The sequence below is a fragment of the Epinephelus moara genome, chromosome 23 (assembly GCF_006386435.1).
Source record: "Epinephelus moara isolate mb chromosome 23, YSFRI_EMoa_1.0, whole genome shotgun sequence".
Lineage (NCBI taxonomy): Eukaryota > Metazoa > Chordata > Actinopteri > Perciformes > Serranidae > Epinephelus > Epinephelus moara.
The window spans coordinates 3,077,251-3,095,776 of NC_065528.1; the positions used below are offsets into that span (position 1 = coordinate 3,077,251).

The following is an 18,526-nucleotide window of genomic DNA, read 5'->3' on the forward strand; positions in this document are numbered from 1 at the left end:
GAGCATTGTACTCACAATGTAGCGTGAGTTGTGCATTCATTCCTTCTTAGAGGAGCTATGTGTCTTTTTGTCTTTGTTTCTCTCTGTCTGTCTTTTCTACCTTTCTTCTCCACAGTATGTTTTTGTTTGTGTAACCTGTCTACACTGTCCGCGACGCCAACCCCAGAACCTCAGAGCCTCAGACTAAACACAATGAAAGACACACACACACACACACACACACACACACACACACACACACACGGCCAGCCCCATTTGATCCCTATTAAAGCCAGTCAAGGGTGTTACATGTTTGCAGTTCACTTCAGCCCCATCAAAATGCCCCATTGGAAATTCACTGGCCTTTCAGCGGCACAGTGGGGTCCTATAAAAACACCTGGGCACCACTACATGCACATACCACACTCACACACACTGTAGATGCTCATGTTGTCAGGCCCTCGTTACCACTGAGTGCCAGCAATTTGATTCAGCTCCAGGATCAGATGCCTGTTGGGACACTCTGTCTGCTCTGTGTGAGTGTGTTTGTGTGTGCACATGGCCCTCATATTCCTGGCTCTGGTGTCATCCCGATCATCAGACGTCTCCCAGCACAACTTTCACTAACACGTTTGTTTATGAAGCCTATATGGCTGCTATATCACCACGCCACATGACCAACTTTATCTCTCTCTGCGTCTCTCCATCCCAACAGATGTGGATGAGTGTGTGGACAACAACGGTGGATGCCAGCAAGTTTGTGTCAACACCATGGGGAGCTACGAGTGTCAGTGCACAGATGGCTTCTTCCTCAGCGACAACCAGCATACCTGCATCCACCGCTCTGACGGTAAGACTGGGACAGAGACAGATAGTCCTGTGAGAGCTGTGTTCTTCCACTGTCCCCAGAGCTTTATTTCAGGGTTAGATAAAGCTACTTGATGCATGTTGCTTAATCTTTAACTAAACACAGGGATGAGATTGCCTAAAATGTTTTGGGCTTTAGGGCAAATGGATCCGTTTGATAGAATGACCTGAGAATGTGACAAAGCATGCATTTATTATAGGTGGAGTGAATTCATGCCGAGTCATTATAAAGAGATGCTACTTTGCTGTAGTTGGTGCAAAATTAAAGGAAAGCTGTTTGTCCCACTGCTTTATGCTGGATGTGTCAAAGACAGTTCAATGCAGACATTTAGTCTGACTGAATTAGTCCTTCCAAAGCCCAGCCCCTTCAGTGCTCTAATAACAGCATAGCTAGCTTGAACATGGCAGAATTTTGGTCAAGTTTTCCCCTTCCTGTTATACCTAGATATGCTATGTGCTAGTTAAAGCCCCCCTCCAGACAGTTTTACTTCCTATTTAACAGTTAAGGTTCTCTCTGTCTCACACAGACATTGTGCCATTACCACAGTAATTAGACTGAAGCTACAGTAGCTTGGTGAACAGCAAAATTGCACTTCATTTCATTAAACTTACTGTTTATCGGGGTAAAAATCAGACTACAATACACAAAAATAGACCTACTCTCTTTTTCACTCGGTGTATTCTTTACAGTCTCTTCCTGCTGCAGTTATTGGTTGTTGTTGTAGTGGTGGGGCACTGTTTTAATGCTGCAACACCGAGGAACCGCGCCACTGCACTCCACTGCAGTTATAATCCAGTTATAGGACATTTTGGAGGTGCACCGTCCACTAGCATCAGCCCCCACTTGTGATTCTTCATATTTTTATGCCTCTGTGCTGGCGACAGCCATGGCTAGAGGCATACCTTTGATGCTTATCTGTCTATCCCATCCTTGTGAACACAATATCCCAAGAGCATCTCAATGGGGATTCTTCAAATTTAGCACAATTTGTCCACTTGGATTCATGATCTGATTAGATTTTGGTGGCCATGGGTCAATGGTCATGGTCACTGTGACCTTGTCTGTCTTATTCACATGAATGCAATATCTCAAGAACAGCTTTTGGGAATTATTTCAAATTTGGCACAAACATCTACTTGGATATATTGATAAACTGATTAGATTTTGGTGGTCAAAGGTCAAGGTCACTGTAGCATCACAATGTTCTGCAAAAACACCTTTTGAGGCATTACTCAGTGTCATATCACAGGAACAGAAAAGGAAGTATTTGGTCAGATAATTAATTGGTGACACTACCATTGGGTGTCCACCTTGAAACTGTGCTGATTGTACAGATCTTCTGTGTTGCAGTGGGGAAAATGTGTGTGACTCATCTGTGTTTTCACAGACATGGATGTAAACTGCAAGAGAAGCTTCACTGATGAGGCATACAACTGTGGGTGGTAATTTTAGTTTTTCCATATAAAGTTTTAAAGTTTGAACAGGGCTCAACGGGACTTTCACTGTGACAGCGGCATTCATGTGATAACAAGCTACCTGTGCTAACAACGGATCAGAAGTATGCAACAACATTTTTTGTCAACACTAGATGTCAAACAACAGCCAGAGACTGTGTTGTATTAAGTATCTGTGAGCTGTAAATTCACCACTTCTTAGCAGAAGAGAGAAGACAATGTTTTTTCAGAGAGTAGTGCATAAGTCAAGAGCTCTCACTCTGCAGCAAAATCTGTATAGCAAAACATCCCCAGAGGAACACTGCACAGCACAAGGACCAGAAACAAACAATTGCTCGATTTGAAGTAATCTCAGTCAACTGAGGGGTCTCCGACTGATGATTCGCCTACTTTCAAGGGGCAGCCCTAATATAGGCATATCTTAAGTTGGCTAATGTTAGCAAACACTAGCCAAATACCTTAGCTTGCTAACATATTGCCACATCAAGAGGAGTTAGCCTCATTTCAGATCAACATCAGCCAGATTTGCTTCTTCCTTATTTCCAACCGTTAAGACATTTGGAAAAGGACAGACAGCTTGGTTGCTGACATGTTCTTAAGATGACACAAATTATCATTAGTCAGATCAAGGCTAACATCCCTTTGTTTGCATTATCTCTGTAAGGCTAACATTACATGCCTTCTGGAAGTAGTCTAACTGTTAGGTTCCACAAGAATACAGGGCTGGACCCAGAAGCAGACACAGACACTGAGGTTTCCAAGAATTAACAAAGGGGTTTTATTGGCGTGACAGAACAAAAGGCGAGCACGAGGAAGCCACTCCGCGTGCTGGGGGAAAATCTTGATCCCGGAAAAACAAACCAAAAAGGACAAAAGGCAGGTGAGGGAACAGGCAGGTGGGAGGCGGACAGGCAGGCATGCACCAGGGGAAAACACGAGGATCGCGTAGGGAGACTGAATACTCTGGCGAGGATTGGATGGACAGCCGGGGTTCTTATACTGCCAGGGGATGATGATGATGATGAACACCTGGTGCTGCCTGCCGGGGAAGCCACGCCCCAGCCACACACACTCACAGGGAAAAAACAATTAGAGGGACAAAAACAGGGGAACACAGGAAGGAATTCTGATACCACCATGACACTAACTTTCTGAACTAAAGATAGACTAACGTTAGGTCAGCACCATGGTCTGTAGTCAGTCATAAATACATACAGTCCTTTCCTGATTTCCAGAAGGGTAAAAGGAGACACATACCCAGCAGTGCAGGAGCAATGTTGACTGATAGTCTCAAAATCTTTGGTCTCTCGAGACTGGGAACTCCCATTTACATCTTTTTGCCTTTTTAAATAAAGATAACATTGTGAATATATCTGTCCATCACATACTGTAGTCCTTGCTGCCAGCTTGTTAACCCTATGGGCCCGAACGACGCATAGTGCGTCCAAATTCACACCTGTTCTCCTGTTCATGGATTTTCTCCGCGACCATTCGTCATAGTGAGAAGCCACGCATATCACGTGAAACAGCGGAATTGTAGCTTTCCGACAAGGCCAAGCACTTGTCGGTAGTCCAATGTTTTCACAGTGAAAAAGAATGATAAAGTTACACTAAAATTATGTATAACAGAGCTTTCATACAGCTTTGCACACATATTACTCTTTGATGGATTACTCGCGAATGCAGGCTCGCACAGAAATGCCACGCATATCACATGAAAGTGCAGGAGCAGAGCTTTCCAGTGATGCCACACACATCATTGTGCCGTCATCTCATCACGCTATAAATCCAGATCAATTGTCTACAAAATAAAAACCTGACGAATTTCTTTACAATCCATTATACAGATCTTGTTATCAGTTACTTCATATAGTGAGGAATATCATATCTTACCACCTCTTAGGCTTGCGTGTGTTTCTCCCTGTCTATCCACATTTGTAGTCCAGCTTTCAAGATGCAAATATCTCCATATTGTCCAGTTGACACTCCATCAAACTTTGTATGACAAGACCAGTGACTTCACCTTAGCGCACTCAGACAACTGTAGCCTAATTATGCATGTATGACAGGGCCGTAGTCACCATATACATTGAGGGGGACACGTGTCCCCCCCAATGCCCAAAATGCCCCCCCCAGTATATAACTGAAACTGAAAAACAACAACAAACTTTGTTTACTGCAAACAAAGTGGCAAATATTATCTTGGAGGACATCATTGCACTTGGTTGACTATTTTTCTATTATCTTAGATGTAAATATTGCATGTTTATTTCAGATGAAACACATTTTTGACTTGTGAATGAGTCAATGGAGTTTCTTGCAATAATGAAAAAATATTGGCAATCATGTCCGCCTGGCACAAACCACATGTNAATGACTGTGATATGAGCTTAAAAGTAAAGGCAGCAAAAATACCCCAAAAACGCCTAGGGCCCATAGGGTTAAAGCGATAGGTTATTGCTGGTTGCCCAGAGCAAAGGAAGAACGGGGAAAATGGGAGAAACTTCAGGAATGGCAATTGAGGAGGGAACCCTCTCCCCTATCGGACAGATGTGCAATATGTGTGTACAGAATAACCAACATAATAAAATGACGGTATAGATAATCATATGACAAAATGATACATAGAATGTATGTTTGTGAGAGATAGAGAGGTAAAACAAATAGGCCTATCAGTCAATCAGATACAGGGGTCTGTTTGATCACTTACATGTTTATCCTCTTGAACATGAAACTCCGTCAGCCTTGAAATAGATCGCCCGTTATTCACATCTCGCTCTACGCTGATCCTGTGACAGGCTTTCTAGATCACAAGGAGACGTGGGATTTGAGGGCACCGACATCATGCCGCTGGCTTGTTCGGTTGCCCTCAACACCCACGGTCGCGTTACATTTATTAAAATCATTTGACCCAACTACCTCGCCATCCCAGACCCATTGCGCCAGTCACGTTTAATTTATGGGCTCAATGTGCAGCAGTGAGGGGTGCTGAAGGAGCGGTGATCCCGAGGTTAGGAGGGGTTGCCTTCTCCTTCCCTCTAACGCTCACACACGCATTCTCAAAGCACAATGCTCACATGCATGCTGCCATGAATGAGGACAGTGTGGCAGTCTAGTTCAAAGACAGATGAGAGGACAGTCATCTGTCATTTTTGCAACGGCACAGAAAGGAGACGCCAGAGGAATGTGGCGAGGGATGAAGACCGAGAGGGAGGAGAGAGAGATCAAATACAGGAGTGACCTCTCCTTAATCCTCTCCCTCTCTCCCCTGATGCTCACAGTGCTGCTGTGGTCAGTGTGAAGGCATGTTAGGAGCCAGTGTCAGGATGTTAGAGGATTCTCTGTGGACACATTCAGAGAAGGAGGTAAAAAAGATGCAGAAATAGAAGTGTGTTTGCTCACTGGAAACCCCATAAACCAGCATGTGAATATATCTCCCTTTCCCTCTCTCTCCTCTCCTCATATTAAAAATTATTTCTGACAGGAGTTCTCATTTTCTATGGTGGATAAGGAAAATTGTACCACAGAATGAGTCCACAAATTACTCAAATGCAAATTGAATTGCCAAATTCCATAGATGAATTTCCCTTTTTAACACAAAAAAATCATTCAAATTCCTTATTCTTAAAAAAAAAAAAAAGGCAAAAGCATTTTTGTACATCCAAATTAATGTCAAAAATCTACATATTTTCAAAACAGTTACTATGTCAACATGTGTAATTCCCGCTCCTGTCAGAAGGATGGTCATTGTAAACAGGCAGTGAAGATGCTTGTGGTGTATTCCCGTTGCTCGGCTCTGGCAGGCTGTTCTGAGCCTTTAACCACCGGCACAGAGCCCCCCTCATCCGCAGATCCTCAATCAGACACTTGTCTCCCTTCCTCCTCCTGCACAGGAATAGCAGCAGCATCCCAGTGTCCCACAGGAATCTCCTTGCACATTTTTTTCCATCTTCTCTTCCATGGCCTGCTTCTCTCCCCTCTACATCTTGTCTCTTTTTTTCGCTCTCTTGATTTCATCTACCAAAGGTTCCATATGATAGGACCTCTTACGCTCCCACCTGGCTGTTTGAAGACACTGGGCCAATCTAACAACATACAGGGAGTCACAGACATATTGTATAATATTAAGCTCACACATTCTAAAGTGGCCTGTTTTGGCACCCCTAGTCAAAATTTTGTTTACTGTAAATAGTTATGTAAGTAGAAAATGAATTGATCTCCAAAAGGCATGAAGTCAAAGATGAAACATGCTTTTCAACATTTTAAGCAGGATCAGTGAATTATTTTTGTTTTATACAATTTAGAGTGAAAAAAAGCAAAGGAGCACCACTCACAAGTTTAGGCATCCAAGACATTTGAGCTCTCAGATAACTTTTACCAGGGTCTCAGACCATAATCAAGCCAAGTCAAGTCAAGTCAAAATTTATTATAGCCCAAAATCACAAGAAAACGCCTCAGTGGGCTGTACATAAAAACACATAAGCAAATTACAAATAACACAACAAATAAGATATTTAAAAACAAGTGAAATGACCATGTAGAACAAAATAAACAAACAAAACAAAATGAAAACAAAGCAAAAACAAAAAAAACATTGGCACTTGTGTATGTAAAGTAGTAGATAACCATGATGTAGTAATTAAGGACAGAGACTATGTGATGTTAAGGCAGATTCAAAAAGGTGTGTTTTGAGTTTACCTTTGAAGGAATCGACTGTGTTGGCTTCACGGATTTGAATGGGAAGGCAGTTCCAGAGGAGAGGGGCTCGGTGTGAGAAGGCTCTACCACGTGCTGATGATTTATTAATTTTGGGGATGATAGGAGACCGACATTATGGGATCGTGGAGGCCTGACTGGTAAACGTGGAGTAAGTAGAGATGATAAGTAGGATGGTGCAAGTCTGTGTAATATTTTATAAGTTAAAAGCAGAATCTTGAAGTCCGATCTAGTATGTACAGGGAGCCAGTGTAATGAAATGAGAACAGGGGTGAGTACAGGGAGCCAGTGTAATGAAATGAGAACAGGGGTGATATGGTGAAATTTTCTGGTTCTGGTTAATATCCTGGCAGCAGTATTCTGAACGAGTTGTAGTTTCCTAATGGTTGAATTTGGTAAGCCGGAGAAAAGTGTGTTGCAATAATCTAATCGGGATGAGACAAAAGCGTGTTTGACGACATCCATTGTTTGATTTCTTGTGTGCACTGTTCTAGATGAATCAGTTGATGAGAGGTGTCAGGCTTGATGGATATGTAGAGCTGAGTATCATCTGCGTATTAGTGGGAACCTAATTTGTATTTATTGATTAATGAACCAAGGGGTAGCATTTAAATAGTAAAGAGAAGGGGACCAAGCACAGACCCTTGTGGTACACCATAATTGACCTTTTTGCGTTCTGAAGAACAGTTATTATGAAAAACAAAGTGAGATCTGTCAGTAAGGTAGGATTTGAACCAGGCGACAGCAGAATCGGTGAGTCCTATGTAGTTTTCTAGACGGTGAAGTAGAATATGGAGATTAAGTGTATCAAACGCTGCGCTGAGGTCTAGTAGCAGCAATACTGAAGCTGAGTCGGAATCAGAGGCGAGTAGTAAATCGTTGACCACTTTGATTTCCGCACTATGGAATTTTCTGAAACCGGATTGATGAGGGTTGTATAGATTATTGAAGGAGAGGTGATCAGTGAGTTGTTGGGCTACTGCTTTTTCTAGGATTTTTGAAAGAAAGGGGAGATTTTTGTAATTGGTCTGTAATTATTGATCACATCAGGGTCCAGGTTATGTTTCTTGAGTAGTGGCTTGATTACGCCTGTTTTAAAAGATGCAGGTACTGTTCCAGTGGTAAGAGAGCTATTAATTATATGTAGTAGTAGTGGGCTAAAAATTGGGAAGAGGTCCTTAATGTACTTAGAGGGAATAGGATCAAGTAGGGAGGTAGTGGAATTGGAGGAGAAAACCAGTTTAGAAAGAGTTTCATCGGAAATTGTCTGGTGGGTGAGTTTGCAAGGTGAAGACAGGTCATATGAAACCGCCATGTCCTGGGTGGGAGATGGGAGAGAGGATATTGCTTTTCTAATGTTGTCGATTTTAGTGGTGAAAAATTCTATGAAATCAAAAGCGGTATGAGGAATATTACACATAGGGGATGGTTTACATGTTAATTTAGCTACAGTGTCAGAGAGAATTTTTGAGTTATTTTTATTATTTTGTATAAGTTCAGAAAAGTAAGCTGTTGTAGTGGCACGAAGAGTGTGTTTATATTCACAGAGGCTGTTTGACCATTCATGCCGAAAATTATTTAGCTTGGTTGATCTCCATTTATGCTTGAGCTTTCTGGATTTTTGTTTCATAAGCCGAGTGTTTTGATTGTACCAGGGGGATGGTTTTGGTCTAATTTTTCTGTTATAGAGAGGGGCAACTGAGTTAAAAGTATCCAGTAGTGCAAAATTTAAATTTTCCGTGAATTCATTTAGGCAACAGGACTGATCCACGGTGGTGATAGTTGATTTGAGTTTCTCAGCAAGTTTATGAACAGTGGATGAGTCGGTGCGTCGGGGAGTATAGATTTTAGAGTGGCTAATATGACGATTAGAGATGAATGTAATTTTAAAAGTAAAGAAATAGTGATCTGAAAGGGCAGGTAGGTGTGGTGAGATAGCTAGATCTGTGAAAAAGAGGCCGCGTGTAAGGATCAGGTCAAGTGTGTGTCACCATAGAAGTGAGAGGGTTCATTGATTTGTTGTGTCATGCAGTAGAATCAATCAGATCTAGAAAATCTTTACTGAGTGGTTCAGATTTATCGTTAATATGGATATTAAGATCTCCCATAAATAAAAGATTATCAGATTGTGTCAGCATGTCACAAAGAAAGGTAGAAAACTCTGATAAAAACTGTGAGTAGGGCCCTGGTGGTCGATATAAAAAATCAGTTTGTTAGGACTATGACTTGTTCACAATCATTGTTAGGAAAGGCCAGGTGATGCAAATTTCAAAGCTTTATTAATACTCTAACCCCTGAAACCTTGCCCCAACAATCAGCAGCCATGGGCTCTGCTAAACAGCTGCTAAGCACTCTACAAACTAAAATAACTGATGTCCAGAAAGCAGGAGAAGGCTATAAGAAGATAGCAAAGTGTTTTCAGGTAGCTGTTTCCTCAGTTCTTAATGTAATTAAGAAATGGTAGTTTCCACAGAAACTGTGGAGGTCAAGTTGAGATCTGAAAGAAGAAAACTTTCAGAGAGAGCTGTTTGTAGGATTGTGAGAAAGGCAAAACCAAAACCTCAAATCAAAACCTCCATTTGACTGCAAAAGGCCTGCAGGAAGATTTATCGGACTCTGCAGTGGTGGTGCACTGTTCTACTGTGACACCTGTACAAATATGACCTTCATGGAAGAGTCATCAGAGGAAAACATTTCCTGTGTCCTCACTACAAAATTCAATGTTAGAAGTTTGCAAAGGATCATCTAAACAAGCCTGATGCCTTTTGGAAACAAGTCCTGTGGACTGATGAAGTTGAAATAGAACTTTTTGGACGCAGTGAGCAAAGGTATGTTTGGAGAAAAATAGGATGCAGAAGTTCATGAAAAGAACACCTGTCCAACTGTTAAACACGGAGGTGGATCGATCATGCTTTGGGCTTGTGTTGCAGCCAGTGGCACGGAGAGTGGCTTCTACAACAGGACAATGATCCTAAACACACCTTGAGATCCACATTGGACTATCTCAGGGGGTGCAAGCTGAAGGTCTTGTCATGGCCCTCACAGTCCCCCAACCTAAACATCATTAAAAATCTGTGGATAGGTCTCAAAAGAGCAGTGCATGCAAGATGGCCCAAGATTTAATAGAACTAGAGGCCTTTTACAGAAAGAATGGGTGAAAATCCCCCAAACAAGAACTTAAAGACTCTGAGCTGGATACAGAAAGTGTTTAGAAGCTGTGATACTTGCAAAAGGGGGCGCTATTACATACTGACCATGCAGGGTGCCCACAACTTGACTCCTAGTGCAAAATGTCTTTTACCACAACGTTAACTGTAACCCTTTATAACCATTGTGAAATACATAAACATTCATCACTGCGTAATGGGTAACATGAGTGATTTAGAACACATTTAAACACAGTTGTCTTCGGCTTATGGCCTTAAACGCATAGTCTCATGGCATGCCAGGAAACTCCACCCATTCAGCCCCAACATGCTACAATGTGTTCAGTGCACAATGACAGTGTTGTTTATCGGCCTAAAACAAATTAGGCAAAATCAGCTTTATAAATTTTAGTCAAATTAACTCAAAACTCAACAAATGTTGATTTAACATAAAAAAAAAAAAGTATGTCAAGCTTACAAGAGATCAGTTTTAGTGTCAAGTGAGCAGAAGGGTTTTATGTCATTGAGTGGGTTTACATGGACAGTTTAATTCTCTTTTCATTTGGAAAGAAAGTTCATTCCTATTAAAAGTGATCTTGAAAAACACCTAATTCGGAATGAAAATGGTCAATGCGATTGAAAATTCATTCAAGGGCAGGAATATTCCGTTTCTAATTCCGAATGAAAGAATTTCTCGCACTTAAAGTTAAAGTTAAAGTCCCACTGATTGTACTTGTATACACTCATTCCTCTTTAAGTTAATTCCGGTCTTTCTGCGCATGCTCGTTTCCTTGCCCTTCTGGCGCGATGATGTATACAGTATAGCGCGCACGACTGGTATGCGGCAACGGGCTGAGATAGAGCAGTCAGACTCGTTGCATTTGCCGGTTTCCATTCGCCAAAGCATGGTCTTCTGCCTTCCTTCTCCTCCTTAATAGACGAAGCATTAGCAGAACAAGGATGTTGTCGTACTACTGCTTCGAGAATATAAGCGAAACAAGCCAGAAAAAGGCACTAAGAACGGCGTCGCCAAGCATCATGTAATCCGGAACGAGGACTACAATGCTTTCTTCCGGTGAACGTAAACACATAACATCCACCCCGCCCCCTATCCAATCAGAAACCTTCCCTGCCCCAAACCTTGCGTGGACCCGAATAAAGGCGATTAAACTGATCTCCCATTTAAACCCTCATTCGGAATGAATATTTCCCTTGTACTACCTGGAAAAACTTTAATTACGAATGATTTCATTCAGATTTATTTAAGCCATCATGTAACCACACCCATCGTGACAATCTGGGACATCCATGTAGACATTAAAATTATGTGTCATGGATGGATTGGGGTTTACAATGTACTACTGTTAATATAGGCAGTATAAAATAATGGAAGTAGCCACCATGACATCACCTCTTGGTTTGTAGAGTCCTGTTTTGAAGCCTGGAGTTTGGCATTTTGGTTGTCACAGTCTTGGATTTTTTGAGCCAGAAGTGAGCTGTGGAGGAGTGAGGGCTGGATGTAACTCTCAAACTCCTTTTTGACTGCCTGTTCAAGGTGGGAATTTTTACCTTTATTTTACCAGGTTAGTCCCATTGAGATCAATGATCTCATTTTCAGGGGAGACCTGGCCAAAACAGCAGCAGCAAAAAAAGTTACAGACAAGACACAACACAACAAATACATTAAAAGTATGAATCCAGGATAACATTAAAATACCTACAGACAATGACAAGAACCAACCGATGTATTTATCACTGAGGTTATCAGAACTTTAAAATCAGGCAGCGGGATAAGGCTCCCAAGATTCAGGTCTTTTTGAAGGCTGTTCCAGGTAAGAGGAGCTGAGCACTTCAAGGCCTTTTTTCCCAGTTCAGTCCTTACATATGGTACAGACAATAGGACAACATCTTGCGATCTCAAGCTATAGCTACCACCAGCTTTCTGAACAATCAAAGAGCAAATAGAAGAAGGGAGCATGCCTAGCATGGCTTTATAGATAAACAGGTACCAGTGACTGAGCCTTCGCATAATCAGTGAGGGCCAGCCAATCCTGGAATACAGAGTACAGTGATGAGTCAATACTGCACAGTTTGTGACAAATCTCAGAGCACTGTGATACGCAGTGTCCAACATCCTCAAACAATGGGCTGGAGCGTTCATATATAAAATATCATCATAATAAAGAAGTGGTAAAAAGGTTGCAGAAATTAGTTTCTTTCTGGCCTCAAAGGAGAAACAGCTCTTGTTTCTAAAATAAAACCCTAATTTCAACCTCAGCTTATCTTATATCTAAGGTGTTGTCAGGTTTTGACTTGTTTGAAAACAACATTACCTTAGTTTTATCAGGATTTAAAAGCAATTTTAGTTGAAAAAGCTGAGTCTGGATGATATTAAAAACAGTCTACAATTTGGCAAGGGCCTCCATGATGGAGGGGACAGCACAGTATACCACTGTATCATCTGCATAAAAATGAAAATTAGCTCCACCCACATTATGACCCAAATTATTAATATAAACTGAAAATAACAGCGGACCTAACACAGAACCCTGCGGTACACCATTACAAATGTTTAACCATTCAGAGGTGAGCCCATCAAATTGAACACACTGCGACCTTTCTGACAGATAGTTCACAAACCAACAGAGCCTGATCAGAAATACCAATATTAGACAATCTTTGTCGCAAAATGAGATGGTCAACGGTATCGAAGGCCTTGGAAAAGTCAATAAATAGTACTGCACAGCACTGCTTCTTATCAGCAGAGTCAATGAGATCTTTCACTACTTTCATAGCTGCTGTTATAGTGCTGTGTTTCTTTTGAAGCCAGACTGATGTTTAGAAAGAATGTCATTTGCACCTAAAAACACCTTTAACTGCTCACTCACCAAATTTTCAAGAATCTTTACTAAAACTGACAATTTAGAAATTGGCCTATAGTTATTCAAACAACTAGGTTCTCCTCCTTTATGTAGAGGGAGGACATAGGCTGATTTCCATATTTTTGGAATCGAGTTAGAGCTAACAGAAAGGTTAAAAAGATAAGTCAGAGGTGGTGCAATAAAATGTGCAGCTATTTTTAAGAAAAAGGGTTCCAAATTGTCAGGGCCAGCAGGTTTCTTAGGATTTAACTTGGTTAAGGCTTCATGTACATCAGCAACCGAAAATGGAGAAAAGCAGAAAGGTTCATCTGTGCCACTTTGGACAGGATCAGGAACTGAAGTGTACACAGAAGCAGAGTCAGAAGGTGCCGTAGCATTGTTCCGACCTCTCATTGTTCCGACATCCTATTAGTCTGGTTGTTCTGATATGTGATTATACTAGGCTATACTGTATTTGTGTACCATAGAGGATCAGCAACGCAACAAAAGTAGGCTACTGGTCGAGATACAAGTGTCATAGAGAGGAGAGAGTGAAACACCATAACCTCCTGTTATTAACCGCTCTCTGTGGTGCTGAACGGCTCCCGGCGGGCGTATTTCTGCCTTGATGGTGCGCCGCGACCGGCTCTGGGTCAGCTGGGAAAGGCTTGAGGTGAAGCAGGCTCACGACTTATGTGTTTGCCACTTTCTTTTTCATTTTAACCCACACCATGATTTTTTCCTAACCCTAACCAAGTGGTTTTTGTGCCTAAACCTAACCAGACCTTAACCACAAGGCATCATGATGATTTCAGAACAACGGGACTTCGGAACAATGGGTTTAATATGGTTGGAACAATGGGATGTCGGACCAATGGGCAGACCCCAGTCAGAAACGGAGTCGAACAGTGAGCCACAAGATACAAAATGCTCATTAAAACAGTTAAGCATAGTGGGTCTGTCAGATATAGTGCCAGATTCTGTGGCAATACAAGGGGGCAATTCATTTTGATTTCCACTGACAGATAAAGCTTTAATAGCTTTCCAGAATTTTATAGGATCATTCAAGTTTTCAGTGTTAACAGAAAGAAAATACTTAGATTTAGAACTTTTAACTTGAGAAGTAAAACTATTTCTAAGTTGCCTGAAATGGAGCCAGTCAGTCTCAGAGTCTGTCTTTCTAGCCTTCGCCCAGGCCTTGTTTCTTTTGTGCAGAAGACTAGATAATTCTGCTGTAAACCAGAGGTTATCTCAGCCCTTCACTCTAAACTTACGCAGAGGTGCATGTTTGTCTATTATTTCCTTGAAACTTTGATGAAAATATGACCCAAGCAATTTCAGTATCATCAATTAAATAAATTTTGCTCCACTCAGAATAAAACAAGTCAAATAAAAAACCCTGTTCAAAAAAGTGCTTAGTGTCACGTTTAATAATGATGCATGGTTTACCTTTCAGAACCTTTGTGTCTCTAATTGCAGCCACAACACAGTGGTCACTAACATCATTAGCAAATACTCCCACAGCAGAGTATTTATGAGGGTCATTTGTCAAAATGAGATCAATCAAAGATGACTTACTGGGACATTTAATGTTAGGACGGGTGGGACTATCCACAATTTGAGTAATGTTTAATGAGACACAAAGGTCCTTTAAGTCCTCTGACACAGACGTTAACCAGTCCAAGTTTAAGTCACCAAGTAAAACAATTTCCTTGTTATCAAGTTGATGTAAAAGGCTTGACAGAGAGGTCAAAGACTCACTGACAGCTGAAGGGGGCTTGTAGCAGCCAACCACGGTAACTACAAGGCCCTTAGACACCTCAATATTTAACGCCAAAAATTCAAATTGTTTACCAGCTGATTTAGATACCACCAAGGATGCACACAACTTATATTTCACATAAATGGCAACACCACCACCTCTCTTAGGTCGGTCAGTACAATATGTATTGTAACCATTTATGGAAAGTCAGAGATAGATTTGGTAAGCCACGTTTCTGATAAAACAATAATGTCAGCATCAGTAGATTCAGCCCAGATCTGAGTAAAATCAAGTTTGGATAACAAACTACATACATTAAGGTGAAGGAGGCCCAAACCGGATCTTGACTTAAAATCAGCCGGAGTGTCAATCTGGCTTCAATTAGTTGGACCAGGGTTTAGCTGCACGTTACCAGAAAGCAATAATAACAAAAAAATCAGGCATCTTCTTCTTATAGTCGAAGCACACAATGCATCCTTTACCTTAACATGATTGGCAAGGTACAAAAGCGTGTCAGAGTTCAAGAAGCAGTCCTGAAGAACCATAATGGAAGGATACCGAGCACAACAACCAAAGTTAAACGAGCTAGTAGGCTCAGATAACAAAATAAAATGGAATTGTTTGTGTAACACACTGGAATCTTTACAAGGAACACTCACCACAGGTGACAAGACAGTCATGAGTCTACTCAACTCCTCATGATGAAAGTACTTTTCAGAATTCAACACAGACATGAGGCAGAGAAGAACCAGGATATGAGCCATTTTCATAGCTCCACCAGCCATCACCAAACAATAGATAAGGCCTCAGGCTGCTGAGCAGGGTGGATGGTGAGGGCCTCAGGCTGCAGAGCAGGGTGGATGGTGATGGCCTCAGGCTGCTGAGCAGGGTGGATGGAGAGGGCCTCAGGCTGCTGAGCAGGGTGGATGGAGAGGGCCTCAGGCTGCAGAGCAGGGTGGATGGAGCGGGCCTCAGGCTGCGGAGCAGGGTGGATGGAGAGGGCCTCAGGCTGCTGAGCAGGGTGGATGGAGAGGGCATCAGGCTGCTGAGCAGGGTGGATGGTGAGGGCCTCAGGCTGCTGAGCAGGGTGGATGGTGAGGGCCTCAGGCTGGAGTAGGCCAGGCAGATGCAGGATGCAGTAGTTCCTGGCTAAAGTCAAGCCCCACAATAGCAGGTGCTGGGTCTCAGTTTTCCTTGCTGCAGATCTGGGCTAAAGACTAGCCCCACTGCAGCAGCTCCCAAAAACTCAGAGCAGCCCACAAACAGCAGATCAAACCTCTGAGCAGGTGGAGTAGGCCAGAGCAGGGTAGCTTCCCAAAAAAGATAAAAATAGGCAAAATCCACAGAGCTGGATGTATACTTCTAAGGGTTGGTAAAACAGCAGTAAAAGAGCTTGAGTGAAAAGTGTCGAAAGATACTAAAAACCAAATAAAACTACTTGTAACAGACAAACACACAAAAGAGGCTTCACAGAGACACTAGACATGCTGCCATCTTGGATTGGGGGCTGAGTATGTGTATGAAAGGTACAATACAGTGCATAGGTACAACCAACAATCCAGGTACAGTCCAACTTCAGCAACTATTTTAGAGTAGTCTTAATCTTTAGATGAAAATGTTAGTTTTAGTCACATTTTAGTCATCTTTATCCTTCATAGTCAACAACAACTCAAAACTGTTTGGTTGACAAAAAGTCTTGACATTTCAGTCACCTTTTAGCCAAAATGTGTTTTTTTTAATCTTTAAACCAATCCAGTTAGGCTGAAACAGGTATCAGGAATTAGAATCATGGTGACAGGTTGCATAAAAATTCCATTCAGACATTTTTTTTTCAACTCCAAATAATTTCTACACACTTACAAACTGTCATTTCTCCAGCGTTTTTTGTAGTTACGGGTTGATTTACAATGACACACTTACGGATCATCATTTAAAAAGCTCAACATCTCTCTATTTATGAACTCAAAAACTACACTACAAATAAATATTCTGAGATGACTAGGATTTGCACCCAGGTTCATTGTCAACTCTAGGCCAGGGTTAAATTAATCGATTCATCCGATTCAGATCGATCACTGGAATGACCTGACATCGATTCGTAAAGATGCGAGATCAATCTTTTAATATACACTTTTTCCCACAGATGTGTGAAGCTTTAACCCCGTTAATCTCACCGGTAGTAAACGAGACGCAGCGCTCAAGTTATGAATGACCGTAGTATTTAGAAGCTCCGACGTTATCAGCTCTTTTATCCATAACTGTCCGTAACAGCTTACTTTCTTACATTTGGGTGTAATTTATGATCACGCTACAGTGCCTCCTCCTGCTGTCTGTGCGCACACACACACTTTACGCACACACACAGACACTAACATACATGGAGTAAAGATGCCGTGGTGGAGACAGAGTGAAGATACCTTGAGCTGACAACTACGCTTGTTACTGTGAGTGCAATAAACCCTCCTCAAGGAAAAATTCAGTACTTCAATACACCTGATCAGCAACATGTAAACATGTAGCTTGAAAAGTGATATTTTAATGTGCTCTGTCCGCAGCCTCTCATTCACCACCACTAATGTTATGTTATAAACATGCACAAAGCGCTTTCCACCTCATAGCAAATTGTTACTAGCAAGCTAAACAACACTGTTTACATTAAACGGTTTAGCTCAGTTTGTCTCTCTGTATCTTAAAACTAACTGGTGGTCATGTGACCTGCAGACAGTGAGCCTCCTCAGCAGCAGAGGGAGGGACAGAGAGAACAGGAGGACTGATACTGACTGATGTCTGTGTTCTTTAATCTTTCTAAACTTCACTCAGTATTCTGATGTCAGGAATATGATTTATTTTATTGACATTTTTATTTTGTTTCCAGTGAGATATTAAGTTTATATTGTGACTTTGCTGTTGTAATATTAATGTTGCTGCTCTAGAAACTTTCAGTTTTATTCCTGTTGTGAATTTATTCTTAAAAAAAGAAAAATCCTTGTAAATGTTACACTATTAGTTCTCTGAGAATCTCTTTCACATAGAAGCAAAAATTGGCATTGTAACTGAAAAATCTCCAGTCGAATCAATATCGGATTGAATCGAATCGAATCGGGAATTGGAAAACGTATCGAATCGGGACCCCAAATCCATTCAGCAACTCCACCATCCACAGTCAGACACCCATGACTGATTATTTACTGCTGAATTACAGCTCACAACTCACACCAACGGCTGACGCTGCTGTAGTGTGAGTGTTTTTGCTAGCTAGTGAAATATCCTGGCACAGACTATTTACTGGAGTTCACAGCCAGTCGGCACTTTGATCTTATACTGTTCATATGGCATTAGAAGATAATTAGAAGCATGGCTGTTATCAGCTTTCTAGTTTAAAGCATTTTTCTAATACATCTTATAAAATAATTTACCATTCTGTTATCCTCTCATCTCATTTTGAAATGTCCAAAAGTCCACCAATGGAACAGATTTTGTCTTATTTTGTACTATCAAGATAAATTTTTAACCTGTCAGTGTCTAGTCTTTGTCATGGAAAAAAAGGTAGTTGAAGTATAATTTTTGTCATAGTTTTCATTAATGAAATTAACCCTGGTACAATCACAGAATGGCGGGCAGAGTGGTCTCGCCTTTAAGACGGCAGCAGAGTAGTGACAATGCGGAATCGACATCTGTTTAAATGAGACAGTTGGCAGAAAAGGACAATGGACAGGATGGGTGTGATATTCTCTCAACGT

The 18,526-nt window shown here is 41.5% G+C and overlaps 1 protein-coding gene across 1 annotated transcript in view; it reads left to right on the plus strand.

Moving 5' to 3' along the window:
* scube1 (signal peptide, CUB domain, EGF-like 1) overlaps positions 1–18,526 on the plus strand; it is a 647,001-nt gene that overhangs the window by 78,654 nt on the left and 549,821 nt on the right. The window contains exon 4 of the mRNA XM_050036052.1: positions 695–829. Within this exon, the coding sequence (XP_049892009.1) occupies positions 695–829 (135 nt within the window). The remainder of the gene's footprint in view (positions 1–694; positions 830–18,526) is intronic.